The following is a 23,009-nucleotide window of genomic DNA, read 5'->3' on the forward strand; positions in this document are numbered from 1 at the left end:
GTAAGGTAACTGGAGGAGCCAGTGGTCAGGTAAGTGATTTGGCAGTGCACATACTGAGCATTGATAGCAAGGGGAATCAACTTAATAGTTGAAAGATTCCAGGCACACCAAATTCTCCCATTATAGTGGGCAGAATGGTTAGTAAGCACACTAAGAGATTGGAAAAGATTGTCAACAATATAGGAAGCACTATTTTCTTTGATTCTAGTCTCAACAATGCCCAAAATATCCAAATTATTAACCCTAAAGAAGTTCATGACTTCCTGTTGTTTGAAGGGGTCATTACATCCCCTTATATTCCAGGAGGCAATATTCATTGAGAAGGGGGTTGAGGACCTAAGTCCCCTGTTATTTCTCCACTATCAGATTCTTTAAAAGCCAAAACTGCATACCTGTTAGCACAGCTACTAGCCACTGCCTGTGAAGTAGGTTTTCCTCCACCAGTACCAGGGGACATAGAGGGGCTTTTTAGAAACCTAAGATGGAGTTCCCACACCAGTTTTAGGGGTAGTAAGGCCCTCCCTTATTGGATTAGTCACTTCCTGCCCAGATCCTAAAGTATCACCTATCCCCTTATCATCTGAACTCTCCACCAGATCATAAGAAGAGTCCAGGGTCAAGCCATTGCCAAGGGGAGCCCCCTGCTGCATAGTTAGAGTTTGACCTAGCTCCAGAGGTTCTGAGTGTATTTCAGAACTCAGAGGGTTTTGCACAAGATCCTGGGCTAAATTAGGAGGACCTAATGAGGAGGCAACCTTAGCAGCAACAGGTTCTATAGCATCCTACTCTAAGCATGAGGTACCACCTATCTCTGAGCATCCTGAGTCAGGCTGGACTATGGCAGAAGAACCCACCTTGTCAATGGGAGCAACAACCTTCCTGTAAGAAGGTTTAGGGACAGGAGCCACTCCCTTCTTCTTTTCAGGCTTCCCTAGGGGTCGAAGCCTCTTGCAATTAACCTGCAAGTGACCCATTTTGCCACATTCCCTGCAATAATGGGGCTGCCACTCATAAACAATTCTCTGAACTACCTGACCATGAAAAGGTGTGTTGATGGTAATCTTATCAGGCAGGTGTTCAGCAATATCCACCTCTATAAGGACCCTGGCAAAAGACAATTTGGATTTAGCAGTGGTTGTTTGATTTGCAAACATAGGTTTGCCAATCTTGCTTGCCAGTTTACTCAGGACAGTTTCAGACCATAGAAAAGGATCCAAATTTGGGAAAAGGACCCAAACTGGGATTCTGAAAACCCTATCCATTTCCTAAGAGAAAGAAGGACTCCATTTTTTCAAGATTAAAGTATTATGCCCTATAGTCCATGGTCCTCCCTTCAAAACAGTTGTCAAATCCTCAGAATTAGCAAATCTGAAGCTAAACCATCCTTATTATTATTATTATTATTATTATTATTATTATTATTATTATTATTATTATTATTATTAATTTTTTTTCTTACAAACTCCACTTTGCATGAAAGTGTTTAAAAAGTTATCTTGTATATGTAATTAAAATATGACATATTGATGATGATAGATATTTTGGTTTTCCTTTTAATTATATTTATAAATTTGTAGATATTAGTAGCTTTATAATCCAAATTATTAAATTTTTTATTTACTACATATCAGACCTTTTAGCTTCTATCTTTATGGTTAAGGAGGAGTTAGATGAACAAATTGAATGATTTAAATGAAGAGAGTAAATTCTTAATTTATTTTTATAATTTAAATCATGATCTTATGGATTCCACACAAAAATAAATATTATTAAACCTTATAATGAGTTTTAATAAATTTATTAAAGTAGCCTTAATATTAACAATATAAATTAATAGAATTTAATTATGATAATCCTACATGGCAAAAAATTAAATGCATTAAGTTGCCTTTTAACTATATAGTTAAAATATGACATATTAATGATGATAGATATTTTGGTTTTCCTTATAATTATATGTATAACTTTGTAAATGTTAGTAGCTTTATAATCCAAATTATTAGATTTTTTATTTACTATATAAGACCTTTTAGCTACTATATTTATGGTTAAGGAGGAGTTAGATGAAAAATTGAATGATTTAAATGATGAGACTAAATTCTTAATTTAGTATTATAACTTAAATCATGATCTTATGGTTTCCACAAAAAAAAAATATTACTAAACCTTATAATGAATTTTAATAAATTTATTAAAGTAGCCTTAATATTAACAATATAAATTAATAGAATTTAATTATGATAATCCTACATGGCAAAAAATTAAATGTATTAAGTTGCCTTTTAACTATATAGTATAGATTATATAGATTTATAGATGTGGCATTCGTGATGCACGCGTGGCTTTTTCTTCGCCTATGTGGCTTTGTCTACGTGGCATTTTAAGGTTACCCTTTTAATATAGTTTTAAAGATAATTTCATGGAAAATTTTCATTTAAGACGAAGATTGTCCGTCTTAAACTTAACACAGGTTAAATACATGCCAAATTACAAGACAAGTTATCTAGAAAATATTAAATTTCTTTGTTTTTATTACTATCATTTGGTAGGATTTGACTTGTTTAAGGTTTAAAACGTATATTTCATTTCAAGTAAGACTTGTTGTAGTATCATGGATTTATCATTTATGGCCCTTTAAGATAAACCACACCGGATGTACCCAAAAAGAAGAATAAATTGCACCAAGTATCATATACTCTCGAGCAGGGGCGGAGTCAGGATTTGAAGTTATGTCGGGCTAGATTTTGAGATTGTAGAAACAAAAAAAAATTCTAGGTTCAAAATCATGTGTAACCTATATTTATAACTTCTAAGCCGAAAATGATAATATGTTGAATTTATATGCAAGTAAAATATTTAAATAATTATAGGTACCTTTCGATTTCACGAGAATGGTTTGTTTTTACGGAAATATTTCAATAAAGAAAAATTCTTGTCTCCTCCGGGAGGACCATACTCCTTACACCTAAAAGCAATTCACCAATGGAATATTATAAAGACTTTGGTGTAAGGACAACAGTTCTCCTGGAGGACACAAGAATGAGATGGAGTAATTTTGATGAAGAAACACACACATACATATTTCTTTTTTTTTAACGAATTTAGTAATTTAATTTTATAAATTATCGACTAGTATTTTACGGAGTATATTTTTATAAAAATAAAGTCAAAGATTCACCTCAGTAAAACGAATTTGAACCCCGCTCATTGAGATGATCTTATAGCAAGCCTCCAACCACCTGTGCTACATTAATTTCTTGCAAAATATAAAAGTAAATTTTATTTATCCCCAAATTCATATAGGGCTATAGCCCATATAGCCCAAAGGCTAGACCCGCCCCTGCTCTCGACTTTTGTAACTACTAGTAACTGCTGGGAAAATATGGTGTAGCTCATTAGAGCAATCCAATGATAGGCTATTTGCTATTAGCTTGACAAATCCACATCACATTTTAAGCCACAACAATTTTAAGCTACCATATTATTCCAATGGTTTAGCTAGTTTTCATAAATTTTATTTAATTAATTAAAACATGTAACTAATTTTTCTATTGGTTGATTTTAAGTTGTGGGTCACTTTAAGCTACTAGCTTCATGAGATAGTTCTTAAACCAAGCCATTCTACATGGCCATCTCCAATGGTTTAGGCACTACAATTTTATAAAATCGCAAGAAATCCTTGTGTTAAACCATTGGACTTGCTCTTATATAGCTAGGGATATGATTAACCATTGTTGTAACCGATATCCCTCCTAAGCTATTTTGGCTTTTACAAAATTAGTGTGTGTTTAGCTTAACTTGTAAAAGTGTTTCTGGACTTAAAAACATTTTTCGCCAAACACAACATTTCTTAAAAGTTCAAAAAAAAATTCAAAAGCTAAAAATCCAGATCTTTGCTCATAAAAATAGAAGCACCACAATTTGATACTTATACTTTTGAAAAAACACTTTTAGAAAATTAAGCTTAAAAAACAAAAACTCATTTTTAAAGGGATATTCTACATAGTACCTTAACTTTTCGACTTTCTACGCGTTAGTCCTCTGACTTTTTAAAACATACATGATTACTTAATTGTTGTCATTATCACTAAAAGCACCCCTAAACTTTTTTCCGTCAATTAAACTCAATTTTAGGCACTAAGTGATGACTTGGACGCGTAACCAAGTTTGTTATTTATTATCACATGACATATGGATTCTATTAGGCTCAATATCCATCTCGATCCTAATATTTATTGATATATATGGGCTAAAAAAATTTTGACGGAAAATTTATTGATCCCACGCCAAATTATCACGTCCAAAGATGGATATTTGAGCCTAATAGAGTCCTTATGTCATGGGATGATAAATGACAAGCTTGGTTACGCGTCCAAGTAATCACGTAACGCCTAAAACTGAGTTTAATTGACGGAAAATAAAATTTAGGGGTACACTTAGTCATAATGACAACAATTAAATTAGGTACACGTATGTTTTAAAAAGTGTAAAAGACTAAATGTAGAAAGTCAAAAAATTGAGAGATACCATGTAGAATATCCCATTTTTAAAAGTGAGGTCAACCATGCTCATAGATATGCTATAATATCACCCTTTAGCTCAAAGAAAAGTATCATACTTTCATGTATGTATGTCTATTACATTCAAATAACACAACAATGTCAGAAGTTATTTGATTCTCCATAAGAAGATATATTCATCATGAAAATTAATTCACATGAACAAATAAATGTGGAAACTTCCACTAACCAAGGAGACATATAGGCTATAAGTGATTTCCTACATTTTGGAAGATTTAGAATTCCAGGAGAACCATGAATAGATTTATTCAATTCATTGAATTAGAAGGGTAACCAAATAACCCCTCATTAGGCCTTAAATGACCTATTAAGTTCCAGAATAAAAACCATAATTTTTAAAGACAATAGTCAAAAATAAACATACAAAAGAATGTTCCAAAATTACTGTTGCTTTTTTTTTCAGACTTCGCAACTTTACTTGTATAGTTCCATCTATAATGAGAACCAGCTACCGACTTTGACACAAGACTCAAATTCATGTAGCCTACATAAAATATGAGCTAACCTGGTCTTTGTATGACGAGGAACACCGCCGACTTGGTTCCGAAAAATTAGTAGGGGTCAGTAAAATAGTTGTCTAGACTTAAAGAGTAATTTTCATTTTCGTCATCAAATATTAGAGTTCAATTGAGGTGTTTGTCTGCAACAATTTAACCATGAGCTACCAAGCTATCTATTAAAATGGGTTTTGTCTACTTAAAACTCTTTTCGACCCTTTTACAAAGGGAAACTGCGTCTTCTATTGTATTTCGGGAGGGGGCATTCTTAAATTTGAACTACCGGACTACTACTACTACTACTATAGACCATATGCTCATCCTCCGTTTCTCGGAACCACCTTAACACAAAATGGTGGCCAGCAGACCAATCACTTGTATACCCAAACTTAATATCTACCATTATCGACGCAAAAAAGTATGATGGCTGATTCTTCAACGCCGGCATTTACTGTGCATCAAACTGTGATTTAGGCTTATGATAAGTGAATCAGTGATCGACAGTTGAAGTTTAATCCACTTTTAGATGACTTAACGAAGGAATGGTTGTTTATTTTATGAGTTGCATCTGTCATCCCTTGCAAAAACTCGTCTCCAAGCGACTTAATTTGCAGCTTCATAAAAGAGAACCTGAGGTTGTAAATGCCCTCTCTCACAGATGGAAAGAACGTCTTCCCAGGTACCAATAACCTAACATTAAGATATTCATCACATATTTTAAGGATAAAAGGTAGGGTGATCATATAGATGAGAACAGGGAAAATAATGGGAAAAAAAAAATAGAAAAAAGAAAGGTAAATACGGAGCAGAAGGTAAACGAAGCTAAAAGCCATTAAAAAGCAGAAAACTTCGCTTCTTTTCTGAAAAACTAAAACGAAAGATGGAAAAACAAGACTACGTAACAATCATAAAAAAGGATATACGATATACCTTCACTGTCTTGTCATCATACATTACCCATTTCTCATGGTCACGGCTATATGCAAAGCAATGATAATGTTGCCCATAATAGCAAACCTGTAAGACAGAGCAAAAAAAATACCCGGATAATCAACTACGTAAGTGAGATCTAGTATAGCACAAATACATAACCAATTCAATTCAATAACTATAAGATTTCAGTACTGTAACATGAAAGCTGGAATTAGTCTCTGCTATTAATAAAATCTCAGTACAAATAACTGTAAGATTTATCAGTGCAGCAGTTGACACTGTATGATACTCGAACTATAACATAATACCTTGCATACATGTCCTGCATACTTGACGGCTAACGCTCAGGTTAATCCAGGAGAATCAGAGTAAGACATACGACTATACGAGTAGCATTTATAAGCGGAAAATATGAGTTTTCGTAAATAAGTCGAGTCCGACTCTTCAACATCCAAATACGTCGGATAATTGTAATCAAGTTTGTGCAACATGGTGTCACGACCCATAAGAGAAGACAACAGTTCAAGAAACTACAGCAAGAATGTTGCTGTCAAATTTCACTATTCGCTCCTGCATGAAAATCAGTTAATCTATGTCCATACCAATGCATTGCTGTATTTGAAATATCATTCAACAATCCAATGGATGTGACATACTCTCATGACTCATCACCCACATTCTTATGTGACATGTATAAAAAAATTCACTTAAGGAACATATGCATACCACCGAGACCAGATGATGTGAATTTTGAGGATCCACGCCACGGTAAAGCTTGCTGATGTCTATCTCAGTTTCCAGGGTTGCCAGGGTTGATTTAATGTCGTCAAGATTTTCACATGTATTTTGCCATCCTAAAACTGCAAACCAGGACAAACAAATCGTCGTCGTCATCATCATCATAGACATTATTTAATATTCGTAATTATACTAAATCAAAACTAGCTCCAGACAATATGACTATTATTGGTGATAAATGTTAATCACCTGCGGTGAGCACATGTGGAGGGTTTGAGAGAATGTGATGAATATGGTTCTGTCTCCCACATCCACCAGCTTCTGGATCACACGCTAATTGGTGACTCATTTGCACTAAATTCAAGACTTCGTCAAACGAATTTTCCGCACACAATTCCTGAATAAAATGGAATGTTCATAAAATAAATGCCTTGACAGTTAGAAAAGAAATAATCCCAACATTTTTACGGCATGCTATATGAAGATAGTAAATACTACTTCCTCCATTTTTCTAAGTTTGCCCCATTTCATTAAAATATACCTCACATTTCATTATTTTATGGGGCAAACATAGGAAATTGGAGGGAGTACAATAATGCAGTCAGTTCAAAAGACATGCCTTTAAGTTTCGGAGTGCAGTGGCATTGATATTGTGAAAGAAAGAAGTGTACTTCAGATATCTGGACTCCAATCCACAATAATAGCAATTCATTCGTTCAAATATGTCCATTCCAAAAAGTGTGTGCGCAATACAAGATGGGCTGGAACAATCCCAAGAACCCCTAACATTGCTTTCTACTAAATCGCAGTTTGAACCTATTGGGCCCGATGTAAATGATTTGTGCAGGCATTCGAAGATTACTCCTAATACTTCCGAAGCATCATTCATTTGACCCTATATTTTGCAGGAAATTGGATCAATCAACCACGCGCGAGCATAATTAGTACTTCAATAGTTAAACAAAAATAGCTGATAAGAGCTTAAAAAAGAAATCTTCTATCAACCCACCTCTTGAAAGAAGTTATTATCAGGATATAAATTGCTCAGAGCAATCCTCAATGTGGAAGGGGTCACTGGCTCTCTATTTGCGCTTTCAGAAGCAATGCTCATTGCTGTCAAGATATCATATAATGCACATACAACACAAGGATCTCCCACATGTACATGTTCGGATTCGGATCTCCTCAAAAACTCCTCCCTAAATTGTCTTAAATGCCACAAGGACTGTAAACATTGAAGAAAGAAATTAAAACATTATCTGTGCCAAAAAAAAAAAAAAAAAAACGGGTGAACAATGAGAGAAGGTGAAAGATAATGATGTTATAAATGAAGAACATTAATCAAACCTGGATGATCACATTCAGAAAACAGTTGTATTCACCGACTTCATTCTGCAATCCAGGGCCAACTAAATCCATCTCACTCACATTATCACATGTCACTCCATCAGCTTTAATTCCAGAGGTGTCAATATCCTGTGAGCGCTTACGACTCCCGGAATTTGAAATCAAAGGCATCTTCTGATGGGCTTGATATGAGTCTTACATAAAACAAAAAGTAGAAATCAAACAGCTGATAGGGCGTGGACGGCAGAAACATACATTTGAGTTTTGACAGCCGCAATGTTCAGAATAAAGATGAACACCAAATAAAAGTAATATAGAGAAGCAAAATGCTAAAGTAAAGTTAAAAAATAAAAAATGAACTCCAGTAGGGCAGTAGGGCGTGGGGGGCAGAAACATCAAACATACAATTGACAGCCGCAACATTCCAAATAAAGATTGAAGGGTGGTTTTGGGGTTTTAAAACTATTTGTAAGATTTTTTTTTTAAGACAACTATATAGAGAGGTTGTAATCATGAAGTTACCTGAGGGTAAATAATCTCTCCTTTTTCTCCGTGTAATTCAGACCTCTCAAGTTTCAATGAATTATTTCTCTCCCTATTATATCTCCAGATATAAAGAGTTCAAGAGAATCCTACACTATAACAGTTAACCAAGCTCATCTAGTGTGTGAGTCTGTGACCCTATAGGCCCCACTTAATATGACAGAATTCTAACCTTTAGGAATTCAAGTTATGAGTGACTCTTGGCAAAGAAAAGGCTGTTACAGCTAATTCCAATATAAGACTGAAAACGGGATTAAAATCAGTATCTACATGACCCTTTTTTCTTTTTGTGCTCTCTGAATGAAACCCTTGCACATCTACTCAGAGATTCATTAGTCTAAATCTACTGCTTGGACCACGACGGTAACAAAGAACAGCAACCATAACAGTGTTTCTAAGCCATATGTTAGCCATCAGGTATTCAATAGCTATCAGTTCATAAGCATCTCTACTTCTCTAGTCTTTCCTACTCAATCTAGGCTAATAGCATTTTGATGTCATTTATTCCGGGTGAAAACTCTACTCCAATTGTCATCTCCCATTATTACATCTTTAATTCAAGAAACTCCTTGCTAATTTTTGTATGAAAAAACTGCGAATGCGGCTAAGGCACTAATTCATAATAAGATAGAGACAAAGGTGGGAAAAATGAGTTGAACAAGAAAATAAAGAGCACACAACAAGATAAAAATATTTATATACTAAAGGATTTTTTTGTCAAAAACTACCGTTGAGCTTAACAATTATATATAGCCTCGCGTTAGAACTCGAGCGGCTCGAGCTCGGGTTAAAGCTTGCGAGCTTGGTAATGAGCTCAATTTTTTCAAGCTCGGGTAAGCTCGAGCTTCAGTTTTGTTTCAAGAACAGGCTCGGCTCGACTCGGTGTCACCCCTAGATTTAATGAAGGAGGAGGTGAGGGGAAGGGTTTAATAGTCTTTTACTTCATTTTCTTAAAAGGTGTAAGGAAAAAATCATGGGAAGGAGTACTATCTAATTATTATCAAAAATGGCACAGCCAACTTTAAAACAACAATAACAACATCAGAACCTTAATCCCAAAATGATTTGGGGTCGGCTGACATGAATCATCTTTTAGAACCGTCCAAGGGTGATCGCACACCTCAAAATGCGAAAATATAGAAAAGGAAAAGTGAAAAACAAAAGGGGAGTGAAACATAATACAAAGTCAAGGTAAACTTGTAGGTTTTAAAATCGAAGGTCGGATTTCTTTTATAAAAACTTAGAATTTAAATCGAGAATAAAGATTAAAACGATTTTGAAAATCTAAGTAAAACTCAAGGATCCGGAATACCTTAAAAGTGAACCAAGTGTTAATATATAAGAAAGTTGTTGGTAAAAAACGTGTAATAAATCCAAAAAGAAAAAAACATTTAAAAATTAAAGAAAAACACTAAATATTTCAAATAACATCAAATACTAAAATTCCACATGTATCATTTCCCTCCATTGTGCCCTCCCCGTCACCATTCCCTCGTCAATCCCGAGAAATCTCAATATCATGCTCTATCACTCTCAGCCAAGTCTGTTTTGGTCTCCCTCTACCCCTAGCAACCTTTTATGTTCCCTAGGTCTCCAGCCTAGCCTCAAGCTCCTAACGGGTGCGTCCATAGGTCTCCTTCTCACATGGCCAAACCATCTTAATAGATTTTCCATCATCTTTTCCCTAATCACCTCATTTCTTAATCGATCTTTCCTTGTATGGCCACACATACACCTCAACAATCCCCGCCACGCTCATCTTTTGAATGTTTCATCTTCTGAACAGCCAACTTGAAAAACGAGAGAAAATTTACATAACTACTTATATCTGATATGTTTCATCAACAAATACGAAGAACAATGTCACACATTGCTTAGATTATACTCCCTCTCATTCTCTGGATTCATAACCTTGATTGAATATGTGAGGAGTATTTTATTCAAATGTTACAAAAACAAAGAAAGAGAGGGAGTAGCGAATAAATGGTACATATATAGTTAAAGATAGGGAGAAAAAATTTGTTTTTACCAAGGCTTTGCATGACAGCTTTTTTAAGGTCTGCTTGAAATCTTTCCTCTTCGTCCTCTTCTACTTGCAACTGTCTCAGTGTCTTTGACCCGCCATCCCCCTCTGATATCATGCAAATCAAAAAAGTTATTTACCATTGAAGAGTTTCACTCGTAGGAAACAACTTCGCAAACTATGCAACCAATGCGCAAAGATAGCAAGCGCCTACTCCGTAACCAACTACGCAAACTATTCAACCCCAAGTCTCCAACCCCAACATCAAATAATTGAAGAGTGCCAATTTTGCTCTATGTTACTCCGACACTTCACTTAACTGCCGTGTCGCGTGTCAGACACGTGTCGGTGTCCGACACGACACGACACTTCAATTTAGACCACAAAACAGAAAAATTCACCCGAAATAGCCGTGTCCGACACGCCGACACGTGTCGGCGTGTCTGAGTAACACAGATTTTGCTAGATAGTGTACAGACTCAAATAGAAGCCTGGGTGGAGATTAGTTACAAGGACATAGCATTTTGTAGCACTAGACAACCAACATCAAACCTACGAAACGCCAATGTTATACCCAACATAAACAATCATCAGAACATACATGCAGAAAATAGGGAGCACTAAACGGTTGTTTACAGACACATATACATTTATATTAATGTGGGTTGTGACGGCATTCAGAGCTGAACCTGGTACATCGAATATATGATGAGAGCACTATGTGCTTTAGCAACTAGAAAGATAAACTTGGCAAGGATTGTTAACTTCAAACAATTGAAAAACCAAATAGTAAAGTCCACTTTGGTCCTGTGACTCTGTGAGGGATCAAAAGAGTGGAACTTCTGTGCGACCTATAATGAGGTTAATTAACCAGGTATTATTTTTATCGAGGAACTGTGACAGCCATGCAGGAAGATAAAGGAAAGATGAGAATACTAAGAGAACCTAACCACTTTGATTAAGAGCAATCAGACTGGCGTCTTTTTGCACTATGTCGTCAGTGATTGAATTCTCCAACTTAACATTTTCCTTCCCATAGGATACAGTCTGGTACTTTTCTTCAGGAACTTTCATGGAATTTCTTCTTCTGCCTCTCTTTCCAGTTGGTTGTTCAAAAGGCAAAACTCCATCACTTGGACCATAGGATAATCCTGTAAAAAAAGGGAGTGTCCTCATGCTTTATTCAAAATTCAGATTTAGAAGGCATATGTTGTGGGATTGAGCAGATGAGTTCCATCGTGATCTGTTCTATAATACATAAATCGTAAACACAAGACATCTAAACCTTACCAGGTATAATAGAACTGTTGCCAGTTCCAACAGACTCAACATCAGTAACACGGGAACAAGCGTCGGGCCTCAAGTTTATTTGCGAGCTATCTAAGCTGTCTGCACGATCATTCTTAAATGGAAGTGTCACCTGTGTGACAAGATGAACAGTGTTAAAAGTAACACTGGCAACATAAACCAGTGCCTCAAGGGCTCCCGCAAATGGGAGCTAGGAGTATCAAATGTACGCAGCCTTGACCATACAGAGAGACTGTTTTTGACACATAATGGTGTGTCGAGAATTGCATCAAAGGACTATTACTTCACAATAAAAAGTAACGCGGCCAATTAAGTGGACTATTTTGCTTTATTCTATAACAATCCAGAACCAAATTTAACATTAATGACAGCAATAAAATTGAGACACCATGATATGGTAGGAATATGTAAACATGGAGAATGGAGATAATATGATCATGTCCTGTAAACTAAGGAGCAGAAAGCAATCTATAGGCCTAACAGAAGCTCTAGCAGTTGAGTATGGTGTCCAGAGTCCAAACTCCATGTTGTCTCCCACTAATCCATTTATTATAAGGTAAAAGCGACGACACCAATCAAATGCACAGTTGGCTGATGAAGATTATATTTTAAGATTGGTAATTGCGTTTATTGCCTTCTCTATGTTTATAGAGATGCTAGCTCATACTTAAACAATGCTTTCGTTTTCCCTAAGTGACGCAGGAGTTTGGACAGGAGAAAGTCGTAGAAAGATTATTTTTTTGTTTGAATTAACGTTGAAACAATTTTCTATTATTCATAAATATGCTTCCATTGGAATGTAAAAACTCCATTCAACGCTTGGGAAAACATAATATACATGCATTTATTTCTAGAGAGAGAGATACGAGACCACAAAAACAACAATATGATACGTACTTGATTGCAGAGTGAAGCTCCTGAGATTCCCACATGAACATCATGTGCCTTGTCCCCTGCATCTTCAGAGGCCACTAGAGCATTTCGGCTCCGATGCTCAGCAAGAAGCCTCTGCTTGGCCTCATTCTCCAGGCGTCTCTGGTACTCCAGTGTTTCTTCAAGCTTCCGTTCCTCTGCCTCAAGTTCAAGCTTTCGTTGCAATTCATCCTCCAATTCTCTTATGTTATTCTTAATTTCTGATTCTAGTATGTCACTTTCGACAGGATCTCCATCAGAATTCGTTGCAAGAGAGCTGCAATACACATAAATTCATCAAAACTGACTGCAAACATCCCTCACACTGATAATATGCTAATTGTCTTCTTTTATTTAAACTAAGAAGTGCTTCACTGAATGAAGATGAAAATCCCAAGTAACATACGACTGATCAGCAGCCTCAAGTTGGTCACTATAGCTGCCAAGCTGCAGAAAGATATGAGAATAAGTACTGGTGAGAATAAACAAAAGCATAGTATAACGTTTATATATGGTTTATGATTTGAAATATATACCTTGGTATCCTTGTTTCGCCTCAAATCTTTATTTCTTTTCCTGTCTTTCGACTTCTCCTGCATGGATTTTCCAATATCGCTTCCACTCCCTGTGGACTTTTTAGATTCAAGAGCCAATTCTGCTAAGAATGCTTCTCTTGCTGCATCAGATTTTTCTGCGGCATCTTTCTCGGCCAGATCTTCTAAATGTGCCTTAAGAAGATTAAACCAGAATCAAGTCAATGAAATGTTAACTGCAGGAAAAAGGATACAATCTGGAATCAACTAGGTATTTACAAACCCGCATGTACGACTTCACTAAAGGCAATAATACGAAGCGGTAATCAAGGATGGAAACAGGTTCAAGCTTGAGCTCCAATTGATTCACATTGCCCAGCTTGCGCATTATTTGAGCATCAAGTTTGTTGAGCTGCATGGTTATGACATCAGATAAGAAATCCTTGACTCACAAGTAGTTCCTCGTTAAAGATAAATAAAAACAAAGACTAACCTCTATATTCATATGATCCTTTTGTCTGTGAAGAATGATCTCTGTACAATCATTCAGTCGCTGAACGTAATCCTTTGATCTCCAGTCCTCTTCGCCAGCCTCCAAGTCACAAAGATGCGAAGCGACACCACCATAAGACTCTTCGTAGCCATACTGACTAACATAAAGACCTTCCGCTTCCTTCAAGACACTTGAGATTGCATCCAACTCCAGCCTATTACTTTCAAACACGACTTCGTTATCACCTTCAACAAGCTCATCCCTGTGCTTCCGGAGGATTGACTCATAGCTGCAATAAGAAGTATCAGTCACCTGCTCCCTTTTCTTGCATTCTTCCACACAAAGCTCCTCCAATCCTTGCAAGGCTTCTTCATATCCTAAAAGCTCATATTTTTTATCGCATAAGGTCTGAAGTTGGATAAATTCCTTACCAAGCATCTCCAGCAGTTGGATACCTTCTTGCGACTTTTCGTCTCTGATTCTGGACCATGTTGCTAATTGCTCGGCACTAGGGGGCCCAGCATATATCCAAGACAAGAGAGGGTCAGAATCAGATTGACCACCTTTTCCAGAGCTTTCAATGGGACTCACTGAACCGATATCGTCTTTGACACCGATAAAGTGCAACAAACTCTCATCCAGTAGGAGAGAGGATCCACTTTCATCAAGTGTGATTCTGTCCTCACAGACTAAAGCTTGAGAGTAAGCATTGGTATCGTCCAAAGAGAACTTCTCAGGATATCTACCGAATCCGCAAGAATAAGATATGTTCTGCAAAAAGTCAATTATCTTTTGCAGAGAAGTGGCTCCCAAGAAGCATATACACAGAGGGGTCTGGTCCACACCGCAGCTTAGAATCTGTGAGCCAGGGAAAAGACCCTGCAACTCCTCGATGGTGTAATGTATCACCTTATGAAGGTGTGTCACACTAAGGCACTTTTGCCTAAGCAGCACCTGAATTAAGGAGCTTATCTTCTTCAATAACTTTGCGCGCTCAGTGTCATCCGACACAGGCCAGCTGTTACATTGATTATACATCTTGCAATCCACTTTTTTGTCGCATGTTTTACACTCAATATTCAAATTCCCACCGTCGCCTCCATCCTCCATAGCATTGCCATTGCAATTATCTTTCAAGCTCTTCTTCTCTTGGTTTGACTCCTGCGTTTCCTCAGAACAAACACTATCATTCCAGGTGTCTTCATACTGCTCCATCAGGGTTTCCTTGCCTGACAATGCAGATACCTCCTCAGGTTTAGACTGATCTTCAAGCATCCTGACCGAAGCAGTCAAATCCAATGGTTCCCAAGAACAACTAATGAGCATCTCTTCCCACTCACTATCAACACTATGCGGCAACACAGATCGTAGCTTAGGAGACAAATTGCCTAGGTGTTCTACAATCACATGCTGTATATGAGCATTAGCATCAGCAAACTTCTCCCCACAACGACAACATGCCGAAAATTTCCAAGTCTGATGCATTTCACCAAATGCTAAAGCCTCCGAAAAAACCTCGCCTGCTTTTAGTCCATCTTTATTGGGTAAGCCGTCAAAATGCGCCCTAAGATCACTAACCCTAATACTAAGCAAGCCTCTCTTCATCTCAGAACTCATCGAGTTCCAAAATGACCGTACCTGCATCAAGTTAGACACGCTCAATAAACTCAACACCAAGACACACAACCATATCAATCAACTATCAAAAGAACGACCAACAACCTCTTCATGATTTACCTAACACATCAACATAACAACAACCTAAAAAATCATCTGAATCCCACAATAATCTGACCTCTAAAAAATATCAAGTGTTCAATAGCAAATCCAATAACGTAGAAAAATTCTTAGATTCACTGGTGTCCATCTCATCATGTACCTCAACCTAAATAACAAAGTAGAATCTATATAAAATGAGAAAAAAAAAATCCATTGCCTGAGGTATATACCATGATTTGGTACACTCATTGTACCCTCGGATTTTTCATCCTAAACAAACTAACATAACCAAAACAAAGGCTAACCATTCAAATTAAACATCATGATTTAAGAGTGACAAACTTCCAAATTATATTAAGCACAACAGATACAAACGGAAATATTAGCAAATTCAGCACATAGGTTCAGACACCAACGCCTATACCTGATTTAAATGAATTTCCTTTTGGATATGCTGCTATTACTCAGATAAACTCAACACCAAAACACATAACCCTATCAATCAACTACCAAAATAATGCCATCCCCGATTTAACACAAGAATCATTTAGAGCAAAGACCAACCTCACCTCGAAAAAACCAAGCGCTCAACACTAGTTCATATACTTCACAGCAAAGTAAATCTATTAGCGTAAAAATACACTAACCATTCAAACTACAAAACTTCCGAACTATATCAAGTTACAATGTTTATACCTGATTTTTCCTTTCAAATATGCTGGCATTACGCCAATAAACTCAACACCAAAACACATCACCCTATCAATATCAACCACCAAAATAATCCCAAACAAGTTCTCCACAATTTAAAACAGAAATCAATTAAATTAAAGAAGGCCCTCACCCGAACCAAACAAATACTACTTCATAGCAAAGAAAATCTATAAGCAATACATCTTAACTATAAAACTTCCAAATTACATCAAATAAAAATGTTTCTACCTGATTTTTCCTTTCAGAAATGCTGGCATTACGCCGAGAATTCCCATACCGTCTCCCCCTCTCTCCGACTTTCGGAGTAATACTACCACTACCAGAAGCCGTTCCACTCCCATTACTCAACACCAAACTCCCACTCCCACCACCACCAACACCGCCTCCGCTACCGCCTTCCTTACACTCCTCCACCGCCTGCTCACTCTTCTGTTGCAACAACCTAGCAGCAGCAACCCTAACCTCAATCTCCTTCCTCCTTTCCTCCGCCGTCTTAGTCGCCTTCTTAATCTCATTCGGCCTTCTCGCATTCCCATTCCCACTCAAATACCTAACCTCAACCGGATCCTCAACCGCGCGCTGCCTTATCGGAATCAACCGAAACTTCTCCTCACCAACACCTCCGCCTAAATTCTTCATCCACGACGAAATCGACGCAATATTCGCCTTCTGAATCAATCCTCTTAACTCCGATTGCACTTGCGAAACCCTAGCTTCTTTCGCCTCGGCCGTAAACAACACCGTTTCATCCTTCTCCACTCCGCTCAATTCATCCATCGCAGGATCGTTAGGGTTATCAACCGCTAACGCTCTTTCACACTCGGAAATCACTTCCTCGTACTCTCTCGCGTCTCCAGAAACTTCGTATAACAAATTCGCGTAAAAATGAGAGTATTCAACCGAATTCGGCGATAAAGTCTTCGCTTTTTTTGCCGATTCAACCGCGTTCTTCAAATGTCGTTGTTTCACATTAGGATCGTCAATTATTCCAGCGACTTTCACGGAAATCGTACCTGCAACACGATGAAACAACGCCGAATTGTCGTACTTTACCGACGCGTCCTTCATCAATCTCAACGCTTTGTTGTGATTTCCGCGTCGTAGCGCGTTCAACGCACGCTCGCACTCCTGCTTCATCTCCGCCGTCTCCAATACCACCACCGCCGTATCCACCGCCTTCAACGCCGGAAGTTCGATTTTCCGGTGAGATGAGGCGGCGCGTTTTTTGTGTCCCATGGTTTTTTACTGAGATGTACCGGTAAAAAGAGTAAAAGAGTGAAAAAAAATTACCGTTGATTTTAGCTGAAAGGATGCATCGGAAAGGAAGAAGAGTGATGAAGATGTGAAGAAAATGTGAAGAGAGAGAAAGTAGCGCAGAGATATTTTAGCGAGGTTTGTGAGAAAATATGGTGTTTGTTGTAGTACTACTGTTGTGTCTGAGTGTGTATCTGTATATTATATTGAGATTTTGAGGGGTTGGTGACAAGAATTGTTGTTGTTGTTGATCATTTCCCTTTTTTGTTATTGGGACATTATTTCTTTCTTAATTTATAAAATTATTAAATTAATAAATGTATAAAATTATCCTTGTTAAAATACTATTTTTAATTTAATTAATTTACACTTTTTTTGTTCCGAAAAAATAATTGATTATTGAATTGACCGTTGTAGTTCTGGTTGGAAGACGTCTTAACGAAATGCAGTTGTTTGTAAGCTAAACACGATATTTAGGCAGTTATACGATATAACGATGTATGTTATACTGTCACCGACCAAGCGACCAAGGTAGATGCGGCGATGACTCGTGATATGGGAAGTGTTGGATAAATGAGGTGTTAGATAGTATAAGAGATGGGGTAGTTGGGATGAAATGGTATTAAGGAGATAATTAACCATAAAATGATGATTTGATTCCTTATATTAAAAAAGGTGATTGTTTTATGGGTAGATAATGTGTTAAATGCGTGGGATGGGAGAAACGTTGTTTATGCGTAATTCTACTAAAATACGAGTTTGTTACATAAGGGTAACTGATTCACGTGGCTTGTGTTATTTCAATAAAGCACTTTATATTAGTTAGTTGTATGTGTCAATTAATCTTCACATTAATTTACTTGAGATTTCTAAATAATCTAAGCTAAGGTTTTTTATTTACTTTTTCTATAACACCATAAATATATATACTCATAGCAATACATAATTTTTAAGAGAGTAATGAAATCATATAAAATCGCAATTTATTTTCGCAGTACGTATTTTACTCGTTACAGTACTTTTTACGTAAATATTTTCATTTGCTTACCCTTAGACCAAAAACCAAAAAATAGGCTTAGTTTTCTCCGTAAACACTACCTACTCTCCAAGTCTCAAATCTATGAAATTTCATGGATTATACACCCCAATTTGATTGAATAACAAACTAGTTTTAAACCCGTGCAAAAAATGCACGGGTCGTAATAACAGATGTTATTATTGATACATGATCATATAAATGAATGTTATTAAATGTGCAATGCCGTAACATTATAAATAAGTCCATAATTCAAGATTTGACGTAATATAATTTCATAATTTCAGTAGCGGTCTTCATTCTGATGACATAATACGGTTTTTCTTCATTAACGTAACTAACTAACATATAACGTACGTATAATTAAAGAAAAAACAATTTTCATCTACGACAATGGTTTCCATCATTAATGTAATTAAAATAATCAATTCAATCTATCAGTCGCTGCTTCGAACCACTATCACGAGGATATCACCCTGGTTGGGGCTCGAGGACATTGCACGTAAGTTGTATATGTGAGTAGTATTTTTTTTCAAAATGTGCTTTTCCAAAGCATGAGAGTCTAATATCTTCATGCCTCACTACCACCGTCACCTCCATCATTTCTCCAACTTCCCTCAAATATTAAATAAAAATGAAAATTCGTCCACTCTCAATTTCATCTTATACCCTCATTCTCACTTGGAGGCCTCTTTCTATCCCCTTAAAGTTTCGATTAAAAAATATCTCACATCAAATCTGCCCTCAAAATTTACTTCACACCTCATATAACGACATTTGCAGTCAATTATCGAAATTATATGTATGATACAAAAAGATCGATCTTTATGTATTTCCGACTATTGATTTCTTTAAAATTGATTTCTTTTTCTTCCATGCAGTATTGTTATTTAATATTGTTGTCTTTAATTATTTCTGTTTCTTAAGCGGGGAAGTGGTGATTGACCCCCATAACTTTGTGCAATTATGAAATTAACCCCCATAACTTTCAATTGGAGTGATTAGGCCCCATAACTAACATAATAAGTGAAATTAAACCCCTTTGTCAAAATCTCACGAGAAATTCAATTTATCATATCACAAAAGTAAATATGGTTATGTTTTTATGAAAAATACAAAATAAAAGTTTAAATTATTAATTAAAAAAAAAGCATAAATATATTAGATAAAAAAACTAAAATATTTTACGGAAACAAACAATTTATTATTTTTATATAAAGTACATTTTTCAAATTTTTTACTGTACAATTTATGTAAAATAAAATTAATTGCAAAATATTTTGTTAGATAGTTGTGTTAAAATCAGAAGTCAGAATAAAAAATTTTCATGACAAAAAATATAAAGAATATAATAGAAGAGTAAAAAAATATTCAAAATTTTCTATTTTTCAACATTTCAAAATAATTTACATAAAAACTGTTTTTTTTTTTAAATCGTACCAAATTACATACGTATGTAAAAAAAAATTGTTTGTTTTCATAAAATATTTTAATTTTTTTTATTGATTTTTTAAACTTTTATTTTGTATTTTTCATAAAAACATAACCATTTTTACTTTTGTGAAATGATAAATTGAATTTCTCGTGAGATTTTGACAAAAGAGGTTTAATTTCACTTATTATGTAAGTTACGGGGCCTAATCACTCCAATTGAAAGTTTTGGGGGTTAATTTCACAATTGTACAAAGTTATGGGGGTCAATCACCACTTCCATATGTGACCGAACTTCTTGTAAGTATGATACGAAACTTATATTTCCTCCTTTTTATATTTCTTTGCATTTATTTTAAAGTTTATATTTTTTCCAATTTGGAACGGGAACTTTTTCAATTCTACTTGTATTATACTGGTTATGTTATATTTAGTTCTTTTTATATTTGCTTTCATTTATTTGAAAGTTTATATATTTTCGATTTTAAAAAAAAAAACTCTCTTAAGGAGTAATTTATTTCTACGAATTTTTTTTTATCTACCTCTACTATATTGTTTATGTACGAAAATTTTAAAAAAATGACATATCAATATATTTTGTTGTTAAAATGTTAAGAATTAATATACTCTGTATTTGTGATGTTGGAATATAATAGTTATACTGATTTTTTTTATTTACACAATGAATTTAACTACGTACTCATTCCGGATGATTAATCAATATGCATTGTTCACATTTTATTTGTTCAGGTTAGAAGTAGGAGGACGATTATTTGAAAATTTTATTAATTTTTCCTAATTGTAATTTATTAATGTGTAATTGTATAATGTATGATTTTGTGTAAATGTAATCTTAAGTAAATAAAATTAAGATGGTAAAGAAGAGTGTAATTAATTATGTAGAGATCATGGCGGACCCCACGTCAGAAAGAAACAAAAAGAAAAAAAAATTTTGTAACAACCAATAAGAATCCTTTAAAGAACCCATTTTTTATACTATGTAGATATTAAATTGTAAATTACACATTGAATTAATCAAATCAATGATTTTTTTATGTTTTCTTTTGAATTTAGTTGTTTAATTAGGGTTTTTGGTTGTAGATTTGTTACGGTTTTGGATTGATTTTCAGGCGGCAGTAAGGTGGCGGCGTAATTGGACGGTGGCAAGTGGAGGACCATCGGTGTTCTATCCAAAAGTTTTTAAATATGAGACTTTGACATAAATATAAAACAATATGACGAAATTCACTACCCAGGAGTTTTAGTTATAGGTCGGCCTAATAAGATTTCACTAACGAAGATGGATGGACGTTGGTTTGTGAATTGTCATAAGAGCTATCGGATAAGGAAATGCTAGATGGTTTAAGACTTTAATTAATCAGTAAATCAACGTAATTGCTAAATCTCGCTCATGATTTTAATTTAATGAAGTTATCCCTTCATTTAAAAAAAATAAAACAAACCAAATTCCTCTCGTTTGACCACTCATCCTCCAGCCCCTCACCACCCATCCCCGACACCGACTGACCGACCACCCATCCTCCAGCACTACTGACGACCAACACTCCCGCCGGCCACCCTGCGGCGTCCACCACATCACCCCCACGCGCGACTCATTTCTTCCCCTTCTCCTTTTCCCTTCCTCAACAATCAACACCTCCATTGTCGCTGACCCTCCCTTACTTCCACCGATTCCCCAACACCGTCCAACACCGTCTATTCCCCATGCGTCGATCTATAGTGAGCCACCCTGCATGCGACATCGTTGGTCCCTCTCCATTGTCGTCGACCTGTTACGAGCCACCCCAACCCCGTCAACTAAACCTGTGTTGTCCTCGTTCAATTTATGGGTGGCTGGTGGGGGCGGCAGCCGGCAAATGGGGCTCTCATGGTAGTTTTTCTTGTTGGGGGATTTCTAGGGTTTTAATTATCTCTTAGTGAGGTGAGAAATGAGAGGGGTATATACGGAATAACAGGAGAAATATTTGGGATTGAGTAAATTATTATGCGGGATTTAGCAAGTCCCTAAATCAAATAGCGTACCATTAGAATGATGATTTGATTCTTTATATTAATTGAAATAGTGGTTGCATTATGAGTATATTTGGTGTTCAATCCGTAGGATTAAAGAAAGATCGTTTTGCGTCATTTTACTAAATTACGAGTATATTACGTTATAATTAATTACGCGAATGCATATGTTTTTTTAAAAAAAATACTTTATAAATAGTTCCTCCATATGCGTTGTATAAGCCGATTAGTTTTACTTCAAACATACTCCGTATATGAGTATTTACTTATTTTAAACTTTACCTTATTGTACCGCTATAAATCTACGAGTACATGCCAATAATTAAGACATTTAATAAATGATGTTCTAGATTATTATGGAGTATAATAAAATCATACTCGAATCATTATGTATTCATACACATATATAATAATTTTGAGTAAAACAAATGTCATAGTCTTATATCTCTACGTACTCAACGAGGGTAAAAATAAACAAATATAATAGATTATGTTCAGGAAATAAAATGATACTAAATCATTCTCAAAAAAAATAATCAAGGTATGCTAACAAAAGAAAACATCAGCTGGGGAAGATGTTAATAGGGTCGTTTAATAATTTAGTGATATTAATAGGGGTACTAACTACAATTAACAGTGTAGAAGTTGAGTAAATCTAGATATATTAGGTATGCTAAGAAAAGAAAACATCAGCGGGGATAGCTCAGTTGGGAGAGCGTCAGACTGAAGATCTGAAGGTTGCGTGTTTGATCCACGCTCACCGCATATTTTTGGTTTTTCAATTGTTTTCCATATTTTTGGTTTTCAATTGTTTTCGAGTAAAAAGTTAGGTTATTAGCCTGATTCATGCGTTAATAGTTAATACTCATGTATTAATATCTTTTTATAGTTAGTTTTTTTTTAAAGCGGTTTTACAC

General features: G+C 35.7%; 1 protein-coding gene and 1 non-coding gene across 2 annotated transcripts; one reads left to right on the top strand and one right to left on the bottom strand.

The window, feature by feature from the left end:
• Positions 1-5,171: 5,171 nt before the first annotated feature.
• LOC141653194 (uncharacterized) lies at positions 5,172-17,802 on the bottom strand. Its single transcript, XM_074460875.1, has 16 exons — positions 16,569-17,802; positions 13,908-15,545; positions 13,698-13,826; positions 13,418-13,609; positions 13,288-13,328; positions 12,867-13,158; positions 11,952-12,081; positions 11,612-11,812; positions 10,668-10,769; positions 8,096-8,289; positions 7,758-7,973; positions 7,368-7,643; positions 6,998-7,145; positions 6,737-6,870; positions 6,008-6,094; positions 5,172-5,767 (listed from the first exon to the last, which is right to left on the bottom strand). Exons 1-16 carry the CDS (start codon positions 17,574-17,576, stop codon positions 5,681-5,683), a joined length of 4,875 nt encoding a protein of 1,624 aa, XP_074316976.1. The 5' UTR covers positions 17,577-17,802; the 3' UTR covers positions 5,172-5,680.
• Positions 17,803-22,784: 4,982 nt separating this feature from the next.
• On the top strand, positions 22,785-22,857 carry TRNAF-GAA (transfer RNA phenylalanine (anticodon GAA)). The gene has a single exon. It is a non-coding gene; the product is annotated as a tRNA-Phe (tRNA).
• The last annotated feature ends 152 nt before the right edge of the window (positions 22,858-23,009 follow it).

This window comes from Silene latifolia, chromosome 4 (assembly GCF_048544455.1).
Source record: "Silene latifolia isolate original U9 population chromosome 4, ASM4854445v1, whole genome shotgun sequence".
Taxonomy (NCBI): Eukaryota; Viridiplantae; Streptophyta; class Magnoliopsida; order Caryophyllales; family Caryophyllaceae; genus Silene; species Silene latifolia.

Excerpts from the sequence above, each read along its gene's own strand:
- LOC141653194 (XM_074460875.1), bottom strand. The coding sequence starts at position 17,576 with ATGGGACACAAAAAACGCGCCGCCTCATCTCACCGGAAAATCGAACTT. Across the intron at positions 12,082-12,866 it reads GAGCTTCACTCTGCAATCAA|GTGACACTTCCATTTAAGAA; the intron begins GTACGTATCATA and ends CTTGTCACACAG. Across the intron at positions 5,768-6,007 it reads ATGATGACAAGACAGTGAAG|GTTATTGGTACCTGGGAAGA; the intron begins GTATATCGTATA and ends TCTTAATGTTAG.